General features: G+C 37.8%; 1 protein-coding gene across 5 annotated transcripts in view; it reads left to right on the forward strand.

Moving 5' to 3' along the window:
- Positions 1-21,444, forward strand: part of DIS3L2 (DIS3 like 3'-5' exoribonuclease 2) — a 386,722-nt gene that overhangs the window by 187,022 nt on the left and 178,256 nt on the right. For all 5 annotated transcript variants that reach the window (XR_009009011.1, XM_007184723.2, XM_007184727.3 and 2 more), the window contains one exon: positions 13,883-14,056. Coding sequence is in view for 4 of the 5 variants with exons in the window: in XM_007184723.2 (XP_007184785.1) it covers positions 13,883-14,056 (174 nt within the window). In the remaining variant the exon portion in view is untranslated. The remainder of the gene's footprint in view (positions 1-13,882; positions 14,057-21,444) is intronic.

Genomic DNA, 21,444 nt, shown 5'->3' on the forward strand with positions numbered 1-21,444 from the left:
CTTTTACTCATTTGTCTCAGTTTTATTTTTTAGAACAGTTTTATATTTACAGAAAAATTGTCAAGATAGTACAGAGAGTTCTCATATACCTCCGCACCTAGTTTCCCCTATTGTTAACATGTAGTATGGTGCATTCGTTACAGTTAATGAACCAAAACTAATATGTTATTATTGACTAGGGTCCATACTTTTATTCAGAAATCCTTGATTTAAAAAAAAAATCTAACATCCTTTTTCTGTTCAGGGATCCCATTTAGAATACCTGTATATCACATTTAGTTGTCATGTCTCTTTAGGGTCCTCTTGGCTGTGAGAGTTTCCAAGTTATTTGGTTTTGTTTTGTTTTTTTTTTAATTCTTTATCAATCATAACTTTTATTTTTATTTTTTTTTAATTTATTTATTTTTGGCTGTGTTGGGTCTTCGTTGCTGTGTGCGGGCTTTCCCTAGTTGGGGCGAGCAGGGGCTACTCTTAGTTACGGTGCGTGGGCTTCTCACTGCGGTGGCTTCTCTTGTTGCGGAGCACAGGCTCTAGGCCTGCGGGCTTCAGTAGTTGTGTCTTGCGGGCTCTAGAGAGCAGGCTCAGGAGTTGTAGCGCACGGGCTTAGTTGCTCTGCGGTATGTGGGATCTTCCTGGACCAGGGCTTGAACCCGTGTCCCCTGCATTGGCAGGTGGATCCTTAACCACTGTGCCACCAGGGAAGTCCCCCAAGTTATTTTTGAAGGACATATTTTAGTGCAGAGTAGGCTGCTTTTTAAGAGAATTGGCCATTTAAAAAATTTATTTATTTATTTATTGGCTGCGTTGGGTCTTCATTGCTGCACGCAGGCTTTCTCTAGTTGCAGCGAGCAGGGACTACTCTTGGTTGTGGTGTGCGGGCTTCTCATTGCAGTGGCTTCTCTTGTTGCAGGGCACGGGCTCTAGGCACATGGGCTTCAGTAGCTGTGGCTCTTGGACTCTAGAGCGCAGGCTCAGTAGTTGTGGCGCATGGGCTTAGTTGCTCCGCGGCATGTGGGATCTTCCTGGACCAGGGATTGAACCCGTGTCCCCTGCATTGGCAGGTGGATTCTTATCCACTGCGCTACCAGGGAAGCCCCTGGCCAGACATTTTGATGCAACATTGAATCATAGTTGTCCTAAAGCAGCTGTTATCATCTTTTCAGACAGTGAATAGAAGACAGAAACTGCTTAGAAAGTTGTAATATTTGAACTGTAACACATGAAAGGGAAAGTTACTTTCAGTATTCATTTAAAATAAAATTTACACTGAAATAAAAATATAAAACAAATCCTTCTGTAAGAGAAATACACAGTGTGTAAGTCAGTTCCTTACTAGCTTCTGCTTTTGTTTAGATCCCAAGGTATTTTGGTTTTTAGAGTGATGGCAGAATTTATAAGTAGACAGCATATGATTCTTTCTGAGGCATCTAGGGTCTGAATACATGAGCTCTTATTGCTGACCTGTTAAATTTTTATCTCCTGCAAGCTATCTAGTCTATGCTACTATCAAATGCATCTTGAGTGAAAACCTATAATAAATTTATTTAAATATGATATTTGAGAAACATTCTCTGCAACTTAGTAAAATAAATGTTAATTACTACTAATAGAAACTTGGAGTCATTGATCACATTTGGAGGCCCTAATCAAAGTATAATTTTGTTTTTATAGGCCATGTTATAATTTCAATGAACAAATCAAGGTTCTTTGGACTCAGAATAGAGCCTGGTGAAAAAATTTTGCCAGAACACAAAGCAACAATAAAATTAAATAAAAGACAGGGTTTTTTTTTTTTACTTTAAATTTCAACAAAGATCTAATGACTGACCTGACTTGTTCTGACGAATATTAGGTCCATCATCACCTGCTTACTTTTGTCCTCCTTTCCTTTCACCTTTCCATCCCAACAGAAGTGGATCCAGTACTCAGCACTAGTCTTCTTTTTGGGGAAATTGCTCCATTTCTTGGTAGGCTGTCGTCTTTATCTAGTAGTCCTTCAGAAATGGTTTGTGAGAATTACATTCTGTGAGTTCTTGCATTTAAAAATCTTCATCTTTAAAGTCCACTAACTTCAGTGGTAGTTTTCTTTTTTTCTTTTTTTTTTAAGAAGAATTTTTTTTTTTTAATTTTATTTATGGCTGTGTTGGGTCTTCGTTTCTCTGCGAGGGCTTTCTCTAGTTGCGGCAAGCAGGGGCCACTCTTCATCGCGGTGCGCGGGCCTGTCACTGTCGCAGCCTCTCTTATTGCGGAGCACAGGATCCAGACGTGCAGGCTCAGTACTTGTGGCTCACGGGCCCAGTTGCTCCGCGGCATGTGGGATCTTCCCAGACCAGGGCTTGAACCCGTGTCCCCTGCATTGGCAGGCAGATTCTCAACCACTGCGCCACCAGGGAAGCCCAGTGGTAGTTTTCTGTATTAGTTTTTCCTGAGACGTGATATATACCCTTTCTGTCTGTAAAATTTCTTTTATTTCAGGAAAGTTGTCTTAGTGATATTTTTGAAAATGTTCTCTATTTCATATATGCAGTTCCTTCCTTCAGGAATATCAGTTATGCCAATGTTTGATCTCCTTCACCTACCTTTCATATCTGTTTTCCCTATAATCTTTTTATACTCTTAGTACGTTCCAATTTGATTTTTTCCCACTTCTCTCAGACTTTTCTCTATGATCCTTATTTTTTTCAAATAGTGTCAGTTCTTCATTAGTTATCTCCCTTATGATTTTTCATTTCTATGATGGTTTTGTTTTTCTTTTCTACTTATTTCCTGTTTTCTACGTCTAACACACTAGTTTTTATTTCCTTTTGTGAAATTTATTTATTTTGTATGCACTTGGATCTTTGCTTTAAGCTCTTCTTTAGTGGTGATATTTTCATAAATTTTTGAGTTCTTGCTAATATCTTTGGTCAAGATAGTCATTTCTGTGTCTGTATACTTATAAAGTATGTTTTATCCTTCTGCCATTTCCCTTTCTTGTTCTTTTCTTCCTTTTTACATGCAGTATTTTTTTTAGTGGAACACCTGGAATGGCTCCTCTCCCCACCTTCCCCCCCTGCATCTTTAAATAATGAGTTCTTAGATTTTAGCATTATAGTTTTTAAGTTGGATATTATAAAATGCTGTTTGTCCAGGTGTTTAAGCCCTCCATTAACAAGCATAAGATGATCATTTTTGGCCACTCCAGTCTCACCAAGTAGGAGTAGGATGGCCACTGTGTTTTAAGTCTGCCTCACAAAGACTGTTACTGAGACTTCTACCCACATATTAGAATGTGTTTCTTTTCATATTAGTTTAATTCTCTAATAAGCTCTATATGATCTACTTTGTTGTTTATACTTCTTCCAAAAACTGTGTATGCTGTTGGATTATATGTATGGTTAACTATTTTACATGTTTTTTTAATACTGTAGGAGAGAATCATGTGAAATTGTGTTTTACAGGTAAAAAATGGTCAAATATATTGGTAATTTCATATGGATCAACATAATATATGATTAACCTCTTTATATCATTACTTGCCATTCTTGAACCCTTACTTCTGAGTCATCTCTCAGCTGACTTGAATTGCACATAGTTTTCTTCGGGAAGGAAGTAGGAAGTATATTTCATGCCTTGTTAATAAATTAGTTGGGATTCTTGGAGTCTTAGCTTTGAATTCAGAGGAATCACAACTGTGTCCTCAGAGGTACTAAAGTCTCTCAAATATAGAAGTGAGTGTTACTGTGAGTGGGTCTTAAGTATGACAGTGAAAGGCCCAACCCCTCCCTTGCACTCCTGGTCCCCAGACGATGTGCACAACTCTAGAATAATAAAAGCAACGTTATATCCCAACCTCATAAGGTGTCACCTCCCGATTTAGCCCGTCAGTACACTATACATCATTCTAATCAGTGAATTCAGTGGGCGTCTCTACTTCTGTAAGGTGAAATTCTTGATTACAAACAGTACTGAGTGAGGTAACATAATAGCTTAAACAGCATTTGGTAAATCTATGGATTATGGTGTTTATAAGCAAGGTGGGTAGAACAAATGAAGACAGCAAACCCAAACCCAGAATTAGTGTTTCTTTTAATGGAGAAAGATTACTGTCCTCTCCATCGTAGAAGAGCTCAGTGAACTAAATCTGCTATCAGCTGGTTGGTGGGTCCTCCTGCCATGGTTCTGTATCAGGGGCACAGAGTTGGTTGCTGCTGCTGGACAGCTGGCGTCCTGTAAGGGTTGGTTAGCATTAGTGAGAGGAAGCCCATGCTGTGGAGCTCATTTCCTGTTACCAGGTACTTTGTTCTTATGCCCATTGAGCAAGCACTGCAGTGCCTGCGGAAGGGGGTTGGTTGACATTCTCAAGGTCATCTTGCCTCCACAGTGGGAGTCTTTTTCTGACCATTCTCATGGAACACAAATAATCATACTCTGGGCCCATTGCAGTCGGCCCGTTTCTCCATGTCTGTTCCCCAGATGTCTTTGTCACCAGTCCTCCACTCTTCCTTCTTTTAGGTCCCTGTCCATCTGGTTAAACATGTAGCCTCTGCCCATCAGGCCATCTTTCCTCAGCCAAAGTAGACCATGGATATATTGCTTGCAGTTCTGCCTGCAGGGAGGAAGTTTCTGCTCTACTGTCTTTTCACAGACCACCGCTTAGGATGGATATGCCAGCATAGTCCATTTATGACTTGTGACAATGAAAGGTCAGTTAGAACTAGGCATCCAAGGTACTCAGACCTTTCTGCATCTTCCTATATCTTGCGTTTCCTAATCTTGTATTTCTATGTATATACATACATGAAATATATATATATATATATATATATGGTTTGGTTCTCTTGAGTGTTACTCTTTCTGATTAGTACTCCTACTTTTCATGTAAGAGACTTAGTAAGACTCTGAATTCAACAATATAGTGACTTATCACCCTTGGATTTTTATTTTTTATTTATTTATTGTTTTGGGGGGTTTTTTGTTTATTTTATTTTATTTATTTATTTTTTATACAGCAGGTTCTTATTAGTTATCTATTTTATACATACTAGTGTATATATGTCAATCCCAACCTCCCAATTCATCCCACCACCACCACCACCCGCCCCGCCACTTTCCCCCCTTGGTGTCCATACATTTGTTCTCTACATCTGTGTCTCTATTTCTGCCTTGCAAACTGGTTCATCTTTACCATTTTGCTAGATTCCACATATATGCGTTAATATACGATATTTGTTTTTCTCCTTCTGGCTTACATCACTCTGTATGACAGTTTCTAGGTCCATCCACGTCTCTACAAATGACCCATTTTCATTCCTTTTTATGGCTGAGTAATATTCCACTGTATATTTGTACCACATCTTCTTTATCCATTCATCTGTCGATGGTCATTTAGGTTGCTTCCATGAGCTGGCTATTGTAAATAGTGCTGCAGTGAACATTGGGGTGCATGTGTCTTTTTGAATTACGGTTTTCTCTGGGTATATGCCCAATAGTGGGATTGCTGGGCCATATGGTAATTCTATTTTTAGTTTTTTAAGGAACCTCTGTACTGTTCTCCATAGTGGCTGTATCAATTTACATTCCCACCAACAGTGCAAGAGGGTTCCCTTTTCTCCACACCCTCTCCAGCATTTGTTGTTTGTAGGTTTTCTGATGATGCCCATTCTAACTGGTGTAAGGTGATACCTCATTGTAGTTTTGATTTGCATTTCTCTAATAATTAGTGATGTTGAGCAGCGTTTCAGCTTCTTGGCCATCTGTATGTCTTCTTTGGAGAAATGTTTATTTAGGTCTTCTGCCCATTTTTGGATTGGGGTTTTTTTTTTAATATTGAGCTGCATGATCTGTTTATATATTTTGGACATTAATCCTTTGTCCGTTGATTTGTTTGCAAATATTTTCTCCCATTCTGAGGGTTGTCTTTTCATCTTGTTTATGGTTTCCTTTGCTGTGCAAAAGCTTTTAAGTTTCATTAGGTCCCATTTGTTTATTTTTGTTTTTATTTCCATTACTCTAGGAGGTGGATCAAAAAAGATCTTGCTGTGGTTTATGTCAAAGAGTGTTCTTCCTATGTTTTCCTCTAAGAGTTTTATAATGTCCGGTCTTACATTTAGGTCTTTAATCCATTTTGAGTTTATTTTTGTGTATGGTGTGTGTTAGGGAGTGTTCTAATTTCATTCTTTTACATGTAGCTGTCCAGTTTTCCCAGCACCACTTATTGAAGAGACTGTCTTTTCTCCATTGTATATCCTTGCCTCCTTTGTCATAGATTAGTTGACCATAGGTATGTGGGTTTATCTCTGGCTTTCTATCCTGTTCCGTTGATCTATATTTCTGTTTTTGTGCCAGTACCACATTGTCTTGATTACCGTAGCTTTGTAGTATAGTCTGAAGTCAGGGAGTCTGATTCCTCCAACTCCATTTTTTTTTCCCTCAAGACTACTTTGGCTATTTGGGGTCTTTTGTGTCTCCATACAAATTTCAAGATATTTGTTCTAGTTCTGGAAAAAAAGGCTACTGGTAATTTGATAGGGATTGCATTGAATCTGTAGATTGCTTTTGGTAGTGTAGTCATTTTCACAATATTGATTCTTCCAATCCAAGAACATGGTATATCTCTCCATCTGTTTGTGTCATCTTTGATTTCTTTCATCAGTGTCTTATAGTTTTCTGAGTGCAGGTCTTTTACCTCCTTAGGTAGGTATTCCTAGGTATTTTATTCTTTTTGTTGCAGTGGTGAATGGGATTGTTTCCTTAATTTCTCTTTCTGGTCTTTTGTTGTTAGTGTATAGGAGTGCAAGAGATTTCTGTGCATTAATTTTGTATCCTGCAACTTTACCAAATTCATTGATTAGCTCTAGTAGTTTTCTGGTGGCATCTTTAGGATTCTCTATGTATGGTATCATGTCGTGTGCAAACAGTGACTGTTTTACTTCTTCTTTTCCAATTTGTATTCCTTTTATTTCTTTTACTTCTCTGATTGCCGTGGCTAGGACTTCCAAAACTATGTTGAGTAATTGTGGTGAGAGTGGACATCCTTGTCTTGTTCCTGATCGTAGAGGAAATGCTTTCAGTTTTTCACCATTGAGAATGATGTTTGCTGTGGGTTTGTCATATATGGCCTTTATTATGTTGAGGTAGCTTCCCTCTATGCCCACTTTCGGGAGAGTTTTTATCATAAATGGATGTTCAGTTTTTTCAAAAGCTTTTTCTGCATCTATTGAGATGATCATATGGTTTTTATTCTTCAGTTTGTTAATATGGTGTATCACATTGATTGATTTGCATACATTGAAGAATCCTTGCGTCCCTGGGATAAATCCCACTTGATCATGGTGTATGATTCTGTTAATGTGTTGTTGGATTCTGTTTGCTAGTATTTTGTTGAGGATTTTTGCATCTATATTCATCAGTGATATTGGTCTGTAATTTTCTTTTTTTGTAGTATCTCTGTCTGTTTTGGTATCAGGGTGATGGTGGCCTCGTAGAATGAGTTTGGGAGTGTTCCTTCCACTGCAGTTTTTTGGAAGAGTTTGAGAAGGATGGGTGTTAGCTCTTCTCTAAATGTTTTATAGAATTCGCCTGTGAAGCCATCTGGTCCTGGACTTTTGTTTGTTGTAGGATTTTTAATCACAGTTTCAATTTCATTACTTGTTATTGGTCTGTTCATATTTTCTGTTTCTTCCTGGTTCAGTCTTGGAAGGTTATACCTTTCTAAGAATGTCCATTTCTTCCAGGTTGTCCATTTTATTGGCGTAGAGTTGCTTGTAGTAGTCTCTTAGGATGCTTTGTATTTCTGTGGTGTCTGTTGTAACTTCTCCTTTTTCATTTCTTTTTTTATTGATTTGAGTCCTCTCCGTCTTTTTCTTGATGAGTCTGGCTAAAGGTTTATCAATTTTGTTTATCTTCTCAAAGAACCAGCTTTTAGTTTTATTGATCTTTGCTATTGTTTTCTTTGTTTCTATTTCATTTATTTCTGCTTTGATCTTTATGATTTTTTTCCCTCTACTGTTCTTCTTTCTCTGGTTCCTTTAGGTGTAAGGTTAGATTGAGATTTTTCTTGTTTCTTGAGGTAGAATTGTATTACTATAAACTTCCCTCTTAGTACTGCTTTTGCTGCATCCCATAGGTTTTGGATTGTTGTGTTTTCATTGTCATTTGTCTCTAGGTAGTTTTTGATTTCCTCTTTGACTTCTTCAGTGATCTCTTGGTTATTTAGTAACGTATTGTTTAGCCTCCATGTGTTTGTGTTTTTTACGTTTTTTTCCCTGTAATTCATTTCTAATCTCAAAGTGTTGTGGCCGAAAAAGATGCTTGATATGATTTCAATTTTCTTAAATTTACTGAGGCTTGATTTGTGACCCAAGATGTGATCTATCCTGGAGAATGTTCCGTATGCACTTGAGAAGAAAGTGTAATCTGCTGTTTTTAGATGGAATGTCCTATAAGTATCAGTTAAATCTATCTGGTCTGTTGTGTCATTTAAAGCTTGTGTTTCCTTATTAATTTTCTGTTTGGATGATCTGTCCATTGGTGTAAGTGAGGTGTTAAAGTCCCCCACTATTTTTGTGTTACTGTCAGTTTCCTCTTTTATAGCTGTTAGCAGTTGCCTTATGTATTGAGGTGCTCCTATGTTGGGTGCATATATATTTATAATTGTTATATCTTCTTCTTGGATTGATCCCTTGATCATTATGTAGTGTCCTTCCTTGTCTCTTGTAACATTCTTTATTTTAAAGTCTATTTTATCTGATATGAGTATTGCTACTCCAGCTTTCTTTTGATTTCCATTTGCATGGAATATCTTTTTCCATCCCCTCACTTTCAGTCTGTATGTGTCCCTAGGTCTGAAGTGGGTCTCTTGTAGACAGCATATATATGGATGTTGTTTTTGTATCCATTCAGCGAGCCTGTGTCTTTTGGTTGGAGCATTTAATCCATTCACGTTTAAGGTAATTATTGATATGTTCCTATTACCATTTTCTTAATTGTTTTGGGTTTATTTTGTAGGTCCTTTTCTTCTCTTGTGTTTCTCACTTAGAGATGTTCCTTTAGCATTTGTTATAAAGCTGGTTTGGTGGTGCTGAATTCTCTTAGCTTTTGCTTGTCTGTAAAGCATTTGATTTCTCCATCGAATCTGAATGAGGTCCTTGCCGGGTAGAGTAATCTTAGTTGCAGGTTCTTCCCTTTCATCACTTTAAATATATCGTGCCAGTCCCTTCTGGCCTGCAGAGTTTCTGCTGAGAAATCAGCTGTTAACCTTATGGGAGTTCCCTTGTGTGTTATTTGTCGTTTTTTCCCTTGTTGCTTTCAATAATTTTTCTTTGTCTTTAATTTTTGCCACTTTGATTACTATGTGTCTCGGCGTGTTTCTCCTTGGGTTTATCCTGCCTGTGACTCTCTGCGCTTCCTGGACTTAAGTGGCTGTTTCCTTTCCCATGTTAGGGAAGTTTTCAACTATAATCTCTTCATATATTTTCTCGGGTCCTTTCTCTCTCTCTTCTCCTTCTGGGATCCCTGTAATGTGAATGCGTTTAATGTTGTCCCAGAGGTATCTTAGGCTGTCTTCACTTCTTTTCATTCTTTTTACTTTCTTCTGTTCTGTGGCAGTGAATTCCACTATTCTGTCTTCCAGATCAGTTATCCATTCTTCTGCCTCAGTTATTCTGCTATTGATTCCTTCTAGTGTATTTTTCATTTCAGTTATTGTATTGTTCATCTCTGTTTGTTTGTTCTTTAATTCTCCTAGGTGTTTGTTCTTTAATTCTTCTAGGTCTTTGTTAAACATTTCTTGCATCTTCTCAATCTTTGCCTCCATTCTATTTCCGAGGTCCTGTATCATCATATCTGTCATTATTATGAATTCTTTTTCTGGAAGGTTGCCTATCTCCACTCCATTTAGTTGTTTTTCTGGGGTTTTGTCTTGTTCATTCATCTGGTACATAGTCTTCTGCCTTTTCATTTTGTCTGTCTTTCTGTGAATGTGGTTTTCGTTCCACAGGCTGCAGAATTGTAGTACTTCTTGCTTCTGCTATCTGCCCCCTGGTGGATGAGGCTATCTAAGAGGTTTGTGCAAGCTTCCTGATGGGAGGGACTGGTGGTGGGTCTTCTCTCAACATTCTTATTCAGCATCACATTGGAACACCTGCTAGTGTTGGTGGGTCTCCTGCAGAGGCGGGGAGTGGCTGTGGCTCACCGTGAGGACAAGGACACTGGAAGCCGGATTTTTATTTTTGTTTATTTATTTTGTTGCCGTCTTAGCCTGGCAGCTGCAATAGATTCAAAATAATTTTTTGATACACATAGGAGGTCACTGAGTTTCCATCTTAACCTGGAATCAAGACTTTAGAGGTTGAACATGTAATTCTTTTGTTTCCACCCTCTTTTCCGGTTCTCTGGGTCTCTCACTGTTTCTGTGAGCTGTTTGGTATCTTTCCAATAAATTTCTTTTCCATCTGGAGTTAGTTTCTCATGCTTACAACCAAGAACCCAGACAAACACATTAGTATTAGGAGATGGATGTAGAGAATAGAACCTCAGGAACCTGTGAGAATAATTAATTGTTTAGGTGGGCTGGAGGTAACTCAGGTCCCATTAATTTTCAAAATATTAATTTCCAAAATGTCCTTCAAACTTCAGAGGTGACAACTGGTTCCCCAAATCCTCAACAGGAACTGCATTCTAGTGAACACAGGTCATAATGTTGTCATTTTGAAAATTAATGAGACCTGAGTCTTTAACTGTCTAGATTCTTGGTTGCAAACAGGAGAAACCAACTGTGGTTGGAAAAGGTATTTATTAGAAGGATACTGAAGGGCTCATAGAAACAGTAAGAGTCTTGAATGTCCTGAGAAAGTTATGGGTAGGAACAAAGGCCAGTCTGGAAAGCCAAGAACAAGAAGTTCAACCATAGTCTTTTATCAGGATTAGTTTGGCCACAATGGCAACGGTCCTTTAACGGTTCAACCACTGCTCTTGCAGGACAGCATTGCCATTGGGTACTGCTACCACCACTACTTTCAGTGGGAACCACTCTAGCTGCCGTGAGTCCTAAGCACCTCCTTATGTTTGTGTCATTCTCTTCACGTTAAAAGTCTTGAATTGAAGCAGAGTCTAAGTCATACAGTGTGCTGGCTTTCACACTAGTTTCACAGTGTACTAGTTTCCGTAGAGTTAGAGGAGTCTTCTATAAAGAGATGCCAGGCATTAAGTAGGAGGCTTCTGTAATGGGAATTGTAGTCCTTTGGTCCACTTACATGCAATGTGGAAGTCTTCCTTTCTGATTTGTATACCTTTTCTTTCTTTTTCTTGCTTTATGGTTCTCACTAGGACTTCCAATACCATGTTTAATACTATTGGTGAGAGTGACCACCCTTATCTTCCTGATCTGGAGGAGAGCATTTAATCTTTCATTATTAAGTTGAGGACCTTCCTGTTCATTACTCATTTGCTGAGTGTTTTGATCATGAATAGATGTTGAATTTTGTTAAATGCTTTTTTGCTTCTATTGAGATAATTGTATGTGTTTTTTCATTGTTTGCTAATTGATGAATTAAATTGATTAATTTTTGAATGTCAGACAGATCTTGAATTACTTGGTCTTGAATGTTGTATTATCGTTTTATATATTGCTGAATTCTATTTGCTAATATTTCATAAGAATTTTAAGTCTATTTTTCATGAGGGATATTGATCTCATGAGTCCTTTATCTGATTTTGGTATCAGGGTAATGCTGGCTTCATAAAACTAGTTAGGAAGTGTTCTGTCCTATTCTGCATTCTGAAAGAGTTTCTATGGAATTAGTATTAATTCTTCCTTGAAGACTTAGTAGCATTCTCCAGTGAAACCATCTGGGCCTGGATTTTTCTTTGTGGGAACATTTTAAACTATGAATTCAGTTTCTTTAGTAGATAAAGGAATATTTAGGTATTGGTATCTGCTTGAGGAGTCTTAGGCAGTGTGTGTCTTTCAAGGAGTTTACCCATTTCATTCAAGATGTTGAATTTGTTGGCCTAAAGTCGTTCATAATTCCCTTATTATTCTTTTAATACTCATAGGATCTATAAAAATGTTCTCTCATTCCTGATATTGGTAACTTCTTCCTTATTTTTCTTGATCAGCCTCACCAGAAGCTTACCTATTTTATTATCTTTTCAAAGAATCAGCTTTTGATTTTATTGGTTTTCTTTATTGTTTCTCCATTTTCTATTCATTGATTCTTATTTCTTTATTATTTCCTTCCTTCTGCTTACCTGGGATCTAATTTGCTTTTCTTTTTTCAGTTTTTTAAGGTAGAAGTTTAGGTCACTGACACATTTCTTCTTTTCTAATATGAGCATTTAATGCTGTAAATTTCCCTCAAAGCACTGCTTTAGCTGCTTCTCACAAACATTGATATATTGTGTTTTATTCAGGTCAAAATATTTTCTAATTCTCCTTTTACTTCTTCTTGAATCCATTGGTTGTTTAATTTTCATATATTTGTGGATCTTCCAGATAGCTTTCTGTTATTTTTTTCCCATGTATTTTTGCTATCTTTGGCTTTTTGATGTGCTTTCTGGGAGATCACCACCTACGTTTGAGGAGAAGGCACTGGTCTGAGCCACCATTGTGAAATGCCTACAGGCCACCTGGAGCCCACAGGTCAGCCCACAGGCTGCCTTGAGCCTGTGCTGGTGGGCAGGTGTATGTGTCAACAGTGGGCTGGTCTCTCTTGGCTGCCATATGAGAAATGAGGCCAGCCGTTCTGCCACCACTGCCATGTTCCAGTAGTGAGGCTGAAAATGGGAATTTGTTAAAAGTCTGCATGTAAGGCAACCACATCCCCAGTCCCACTCCACCACTGTGTACCTCAGAACTCTAGTAGCCAGGCATCTATCCTTATGTAGGAAACAGAATCTTCTTCAAAGAAATTGAATGGCCCCAGAGAAGACCCTAATGCCAGAGCTAAAAACTCCTTGCAGGAATTACTGAGGGTGGATTCCTGGATCACGCTGGTGGATGAGTAGACCTATGCAATGGAGGAGGTAGCCTTCCCTGGTTTCCCCAACACCCTCAACAAAGGCAGCTGTTTTGAGGCTTATGTCACGTTTCCTTATTGACTATCTATATTCAGCACTTAACTTTAGACTTGTGGTCTGTATGTGGCATGCCAATACTTAGAAGAATCAAGAATGATCAATTTTGATATATGTGTAGATGCCCCACAGATAAAAGAGTGAGATCAGCCCTCTAAAAGATGGAATCCTACTCATAGCATCAGGACTGTCCTATTAAATGCAATCTTACTTTTAATGGACCAGTACCCTAAAATGCGAATGGTTGTTTGCTGGGTGACTGGATTAAAGATAATTTAAATTTTCTTCTTGGTATATTTCTTTCTTTTCTAACTTCTCTAGAGTGAACATATATTACCTTTGTGTTCAGATAAAATATTTTAAAACATTAAGGGAAAAATTAGTAGAATTGTGAAATAAATAAAAACGTGAGATCTAAGCTAGTAAGCATGACGTAAGGTATAGGCACTGTGAAACTAATGATTTAACAGCAAACTGGGTTGATCAGAATTGTCTCTAAAGGTGTTTACAAGAGAAATAATTGACAAAAGCTTTTAATTCTCCATGAAGAACAACTGCCAGAGTCCTAAGAAGGGCTGTCTGGCCCTACTCCCTGGATCAGAATTCCTGAGGAAAGGTAAAATTATGCTGTAGTCATGGCGTTAACAGGACAAGAGTATCCTCATCTCTTCTGCTTGGCCCCCCCGTTCACTGGTGATGGTGTTCCTTCTGGGGGAGGGGCAGGAGGTTTCGAAGACTTTCCTACTACCCTCACTTTTAGAGAGGAATGGGTCGCCTATGTTTCATTACTCACTAACATGCTTATTCCTCTCTGTCCTGTCCACAGGCAGCTGGCTAAGAGTCTTGGGCAGGCTGGTGAAATAGAGCCTGAAACAGAAGGGATACTAACAGAGTATGGAGTGGATTTCTCTGATTTCTCTTCAGAAGTTTTAGAATGTCTCCCTCAAGGCTTGCCTTGGACAATTCCACCAGAGGAATTCAGCAAGAGAAGAGATTTAAGGTAAATATCTGAAACTCTTTAAGAACATCATGTTTCTTAGTATGAGTGTGTTTCGTGTTTGGTAATTGCAATCATTGTTGCTTTTGTTGTGGTCATCCATTTACAATGCTTGGCGTCAGTTTATTTATCTCTTGTAAAAATAAAATACAGTGTGTGTGTGTGTGTGTGTGTGTGTGTGTGTGTGTGTGTGTGAAAAAAAGGTAACTATGTGAGGTGATGGATGTAAAAGTATCCTTCTTCTGGTAATCATTTCAAAAAAATAAATGTGTCAAATCAAAAAAAAAAAAAAAAAGAATATCATGTTTCTATCTTTCTGCCTTCTAACTTAACTCTCCTAGGAGCTGGCCTCAGATATTCCCATCTTTCCACCAACATTAAAGTTCCGTACAATTGGGAACTAAGTGCTCTGTACCAGAGGTTGGCCAATGATGACCTCCAAGCTAAATTTAGCCCACTGACTGTTTATGTACAGCCTGTGAGCTAAGACTGGTTTTCATATTTTTAAATGGTTGAAAAAAATCAAAACAATAATTTTTCATGAAAATTATATAAAATTCAAATTTCAGCATTCATGAAGTTGCATTGGAACACAGCCATGCTTATTTGGTTATATATTGTCTATGGCTATTTTTTTGCACTACAAGAGCAGAGTTGAATAGTTGCAACAGAGGCCATATGGCCTGCAAAGCCTAAGATATTTGCTCTCTGGCCCTTTATAGAAGAAGTGTGCTGACTTTTCTTGTAGACCATGCTATTATAATTTCAAAAGGTGTAGCTGCCACCTTCTTTTCTCATTGCTATGCCCCATAGGTCTGGTCAAATAAAGACAGTGTTATCTGGTTAGAAATGCCTTCCTTTAAATGGGACTCTTCAGGCACAGAGCAAAGGATTCAAGACTTCTGTGCTTGGAGCTTCATTTTAAAGCTTTACTTTTAGGTCTGGAATTTGTTGGAAAGTACTTTTGTGGTATTTTTTTAACAACATCTTCTTTGAAGATGTTTCTTCATTGTGGGATGTTAGTTCTTTTCTGATATTTCTCTTCAGAATTTGGTTTCAGTACTGGCATTCATTTTGGATGCCACATGGAGATATTTAGAACCAAGAAACTTTTCACACAACCCACTGAGGCTGTGGAAGGTTTTTTGCTAAGGTCATCCCGTGTCAGAGTCTTTTCCGCCACACTTGCTCACTTCATGCAGCTGAACTTATGATACCTTAAGCTCTTGGTGCCCATTACTCCACCTAGTTTGAGAAACCTCCTTTCCGGCTCCCTCTTGCTTTTGTATCTTTTAGGAGTGTACTTCTTTTCTTTTCTTGCCGCGGGTAGGCAAGGAAAAGGAGTTGACAGTTCCCTTTCCTGATTGTTAGTAACTCTGATGGAACACACATTATATTTGAAGTCAGTTAACTCAAGTTGCCTTCCTGGCTTTCAGCAGTAACCACTGTTCAGAGAACTCCTGGTCAGTCATCTTGTCAGGGGTTTTGAGATCTTGAGTCCATAATCTTACTCTCTCTGAACCTTCACTTTCTCATATATAAATTGAGGGACTTGTTTTCTGAGATCTTTTCCTAAATCTAGGAATCTATTTAAAAATTTTTAATAAGAAAAGAAAGTTAGAATGGATGGCTGAATTTTGTTGTTTGAAGTGTAAGTTAGTATAGCTCTTCTGCAGTAGCTATTAACATTTTAAACCTACTTACCCTTTCACCTAAAAACTCTATTTACAGGAATCCATCCTCCTCAAAGAAGTGTTTTAGGATGTACGTAAAGAATGTTCGTTGCTGCTTTATTATAAAAGTGACACTGCTGATGTCCATCATTAAAGGAATGGTTGAATAACCTATGTCATATCAATAAGATAACATTCCCTGCAGCTGCAAAAAAGGAACCATTTCCATGTGGACTTCCTAAAAGGATGGCCATCATATATTGCCATCACGTAAGGATGATGGCCATCATATATTGCGAAGTGAAAGAAGCAAGTTTCAGAACAGTATGGATATGAGCCTAGTTTTTTATAAAGTCAAATAATATAAAAACGATATAAATGTGTATGTACATACATATACATGTACACATAAAAGTATATTTGCAAAAAAAACAGTTCTGGAAGGAAATGCATTGAACTGCTGACAGTGATTATCGTGCATGGACTTCAGTGAAGTGCCTATCACTTCACTGATAGGGAGGCAATATTTTACGTTTCATTTTATAAATTACTCTGTTATTCAAATTGTTTAAAAAAAAACTTCTATAACTTTAAAAAATTATAAATGGAAATATCAGAAGAGAGAGGTGCTCAGTCTTTCCTAGCCTGACTCCTAGCCTGCAGATGAATAATAATAAGGCATGCCAATAGTCCTAGAAGCCAGTATCGCTCAGTTCCCCTCTTATGGCCCCGCCTTGCCTTTTTCTTTGGCCCCCATTGCCTTCTGAGTTAGACCACAGACTAGGAGGTCTTGGTCTGCAGAAGTCTTCTGTTAAAATATACCTATGTGTCCTGCAAGAGGATCCACAGATACAGGGAGCTTGTGGGATGCTCTCTGCTATTAGCACAGTAACAGGGATTTTTTTTTTTTAATCACTTTAACTTCCAGAAACTTTTTACCTGCCCATTATCCTCTAGAATTATTTTTCTAAAATTCAAATCTTATTCTTTTTTTCTTTTTTTTTTTTAACTCCTTTGGCTTAAAATCTTTCAACTGCTTCCTGATGCCTAAAGTAGTAATCTCTAAACTTTGTTGAACATGCATTCCCTGTAACATATGTGCCTTTATTTTAAAATTACAAGTGTACTTACTACTTTACTAATTTATTATATATGCTATTAACATACATAAAAGTGGAAAAATGAGAAAGAAATAAATTTTAATATATTTTTATTTTACTTTAAAAAGGTATAGAAAACTGTTCATATTGTTAATCCTACTTTTGGTGAAAGCAATGTGATTGAATATTCTTTATTATTTTATTTTGCTTTAACAACTTGCAGTGTGGAAATACAGAGGTCCGGTTGTAAGTTTTGTATATTTTGATACTTAGTTTTGGTTTTAACGGTTATCATAACTGAAAAAGATATCTTGTATCTTAGGAAGAAGTGAGCTCAACTTACTAAATCATAATACTTATTTTTCAACCCTGTTCACTGATTATATTCAGATTCATTTTGAAATCCAGCTAATAAACTTCCATCTTTCATGATGTCCATCAGTTCTTGTGGACTAATTGAAAGGTGCTGCATTTTTAGATTTTTAAAAATGATTTCATAATCTTCGATTATTCTTCAATTGGCATCTTTAAAAACTGGTTATAAAATTCTGTTAGAAAATTTAAGTGTATAGATACGAGCAGTTTTGTAGTTTATAAGATTAGGTCATTTTAGGTCCCCAAATTGTATAACGATGGAAACATTTCAAAACATCCGTTTTTAGAATTTTATATTAAAAACTTGAGTTTCTTGTTTTATTTTGCTTTCAAAAAGCAGTAACTTTTTTTTTAATCGTTTTAAAACATCACTTTTACCTTGAAGGGACAGATTAAGTGTGTTTATTTGTTTCAAAGTATCTGCTATGGACCATATGATTGACAGTCATTGGTTTTTGTTTTTTTTTTTAAGGAATTCCTTTATTTTTATTTATTTATTTATTTATTTATTTATTTATTTATTTATGGCTGTGTTGGGTCTTCGTTTCTGTGCGAGGGCTTTCTCTAGTTGCGGCAAGCGGGGGCCACTCTTCATCGCGGTGCGTGGGCCTCTCACTGTTGCGGCCTCTCTTGTTGCGGAGCACAAGCTCCAGACGTGCAGGCTCAGTAGTTGTGGCTCACGGGCCTAGTTGCTCCGCGGCATGTGGGATCTTCCCAGACCAGGGCCCGAACCCGTGTCCCCTGCATTGGCAGGCAGACTCTCAACCACTGCGCCACCAGGGAAGCCCCAACAGTCATTGTTTTGAAATCATAGTGTGGCTGATGAATTCATGTTAGAAGCACAAGAAATGTCAACTTTGCTATTTTCATGATATTAGTGGTATTACTATTATTAGTTCAATATTATCTTCAATCTGTGAATCTTTGCAATAATCTTTTTAGCGACTTGCCTATTTTGTAAGGATTAATTTAGCTAAAACTAGATAATTTTCATAAATCCGTGGTACTGGACATGCGTAAATACCTATTGTTCACAGTTGGCTGAAAGTATAGGAACCAACAGAAGTGCCAGTATCATTCATTGCTTTTTGTGTTCTGGAACACTGACTCTCTTCTCACTTGAGGTACACCTCACTTACCACCTGATCCACACACCTTGTGAGGGTGCCAGAGTTAATTCATGTATTTATGTAGTCACGGTTAATTTCTTTTTACAATAAAAAACAGAGAAGTACTTAGTATGCTGAAGTGTTTGGATCTGATTACCTTTTCCTTCTCTTTGACTGGTCTTTTCATAGATTTATTTCATTTTTCAGTCAACAAATTTATGGAACACCATCCATGGGCAGTAGAAATTCACCAGTGAACAAAAATAGATGTCTCTGTTCTTGCGGAACACTCAGTCTTATAGCAGAGGAGCATGAATCAAATGTTTTAAGCAATAGTCAAATATGGAATTGTAATGGAGGAGAGAGATACTCGGTACAAGAGTTTGTAATACTGTGATTTCTTCTGCTCAGAGGTCCAGTGCCTTCAAAGAGGTTTTATCAATATTAATTTTCTAGGAATGTCAAAAGAACTAGAAATGAGTCCTAACACATACTAAAAAACATATGCTATGAATAAATAATATGTATTCTGGGAACTCCTAAATAAAACTTTTTTCCTTTTCCTCCCTTCTCTCCTATATACTTTATTTACATCCACAGATGTAAATTTATTTATATCTCTTTATTTATATCTCTCTCTGTATAATATATATGTGTATATATAATATATGCCAAGTGCTCAGTTAGTCACTGGAAATACAAAGACAAGTAAGGCCCAGCCCTTGTTCTCCATGACTTTACTGTTCCTCAGGGAGGCAGATTTATACTCAGATAAATTACAGCAGAGGATGGCAAGCGCTCTAACATTCATATGAACAAACTGCCAGCGTCATTGGTGCTTGAGCTGAGATCTGAGAAATGAGCAGGCATAGGGGGAACTAGAGTGACTGAAGTAGTTCTCAGTTTAGCGATATAGGCTGTGGCTGCAGAAAGGGTGGTATGTTCCCCTAAGACTCCCAAATCCTGCTGTAACAGGGCTCTCACAACTCCTATGGTTTTGATGGCTTCTTGACCCCCTCTGCTGGGCCACCCTGCCGTGGAGCCTACAGTGTTACCCTGGCTCTAGCTACGTAAGGACTTCTACATACCCGTTTAGGTTTGGTATTTGAACGATTATATTTGGAACACAAAAGTTCCATCAATCTTTAAACCTCATAATCCAATTATGTCAGTAAAATTCCAGTTTTTTAGTCCAGTGGAATTGGGGTAATATTTTGCAAACTGAAGTTGAGAGAAATAGTGTTTATTTTGAAAAGAAAAATGGTTGGTTAGCAATTTTCAAGAAGCAAGGCTAGTGTGAACTCCTAGGGGCAACAATCTGGCCCTTCTGATTGGGAGCACTATTTTTCTGGACCTTCAGCTCCAGTCTCTGGAGAATTGCTGCTTGCATGGCCTAACCTGCAGCTCTCCTTAGCAGGGCATCTGAGGTTTAAAAAAAAAAAAAAAAAAAAACAACATGCAGCGCCAATACTGCAAGCCTTTGGGGGTCAGGAAGAGAATATATCCAAGGAAACTGCTTAAAGGGGATTACACCAGAAGTCCAAGAAACCCCAAGGTTATTTCTGAGACTGGCTCCAATTATTTTCAATTTCATTCATATTGTTTTGTTTCCTTTGTTACTAAACTGGAAACAAAGCTTAAAAGCTCAATTAAAGTGGAAAATGAAAACCTAAATTATTAGAGGGGGAAAATACCACCCTAAACTGATTTTTATATTTTAGTAGTATTGTGAAAGTTTGGATCATGTCACTTTTCAGTAAAACTATGAACTTCCTTGAAGGGGAGGCGGTTCCTATAGTTTTTCACAGGAGAACTTGTAGATATCTATTTCTTTACTATTCCCTCAATAAAAAGGAAGCCCAGTGACCTCCACCGGACCATTACAAATGTGAAACTTGGCATATAAAATTGCTTGCTCTAAATTTTCCAATTGCTTTCTTTTTTTTTTTTTCCATTTAATGTCGTTCTGCCAACTAGTGATTTTATTATTATAAACAGGACATTGTATTCACTTTTAAGAAGAAATATGAAGCTGGAGGTAAAATTACAAACTGCAGCTTCTCGGCTGCCAAAACAGAAAACAATGAGCTAAAAATACTGAGCACAGAAAGGGTGCTGTGGTGAGAAATACTGAAATATCTTCAAGATTGAACTGTTCTAGATAGACAGAAATTTCCTCTCACTCCAGGTAAAACCAACCTTGAAATAGCAACTTGAAAGGAGAGACATATAATACTAACCTCTTTCAGGTCAACCCTTTTGTGGGAAAGCTTTCAAACATAACTAACATTAAATGACTAATCTTGCTGTTTATGAGGAAGTCCAATCTGATTAAATTGCCATTTAGAAAAGGTTCCTCTGGTGAGGGAGTGTGGCAGCACAGAAAGAGCACTAGAAGTTAGGGACTGGCTGGGTGACCTTGGACAAATCAGTTAAATTTGGGGAGACAGAGAGAGCAGTTTCATCTTTTTTTTTTTTTTTTAATTTTATTTATTTATTTATTTATTTAGGGCTGTGTTGGGTCTTCATTTCTGTGCGAGGGCTTTCTCTAGTTGCGGCAAGTGGGGACCACTCTTCATCGCAGTGCGCGGGCCTCTCACTGTCGCGGCCTCTCTTGTTGTGGAGCACAGGCTCCAGACGCGCAGGCTCAGTAGTTGTGGCTCACGGGCCCAGTTGCTCCGCGGCATGTGGGATCTTCCCAGACCAGGGCTCGAACCTGTGTCCCCTGCATTGGCAGGCAGATTCTCAGCCATTGCGCCACCAGGGAAGCCCAGTTTCATCTTTTATCAAATGGATTATTTGACCAACTTAGGATTTTCCACAAGGTGTTGGTTGGTCACAAGTTCTTTGGGATTTTAATAGGTGCCATGGAGAACAGAGATTCCGTGGCTACCCATTTTTGGAAAACAGTGGGTTAATAGATTTCTTACAACATTTTTTTGTGGATCATCTCACGGAACTAGTGTTCCTTAGAATACACTATGAAATTGCTAAACTAAATATTTCAAAATGTATTAGCTCTAATGGTGTATAACTGTGTTTGAGATGTCCTTTTCTGAATTATTCAGAGCAAACTTCTTGGATTTGAAAGAAAATGGTATTCCATTGGTAACTGTCTTCCACATTTATCTGAC

Source organism: Balaenoptera acutorostrata, chromosome 8, assembly GCF_949987535.1.
Source record: "Balaenoptera acutorostrata chromosome 8, mBalAcu1.1, whole genome shotgun sequence".
NCBI classification, from domain to species: Eukaryota; Metazoa; Chordata; class Mammalia; order Artiodactyla; family Balaenopteridae; genus Balaenoptera; species Balaenoptera acutorostrata.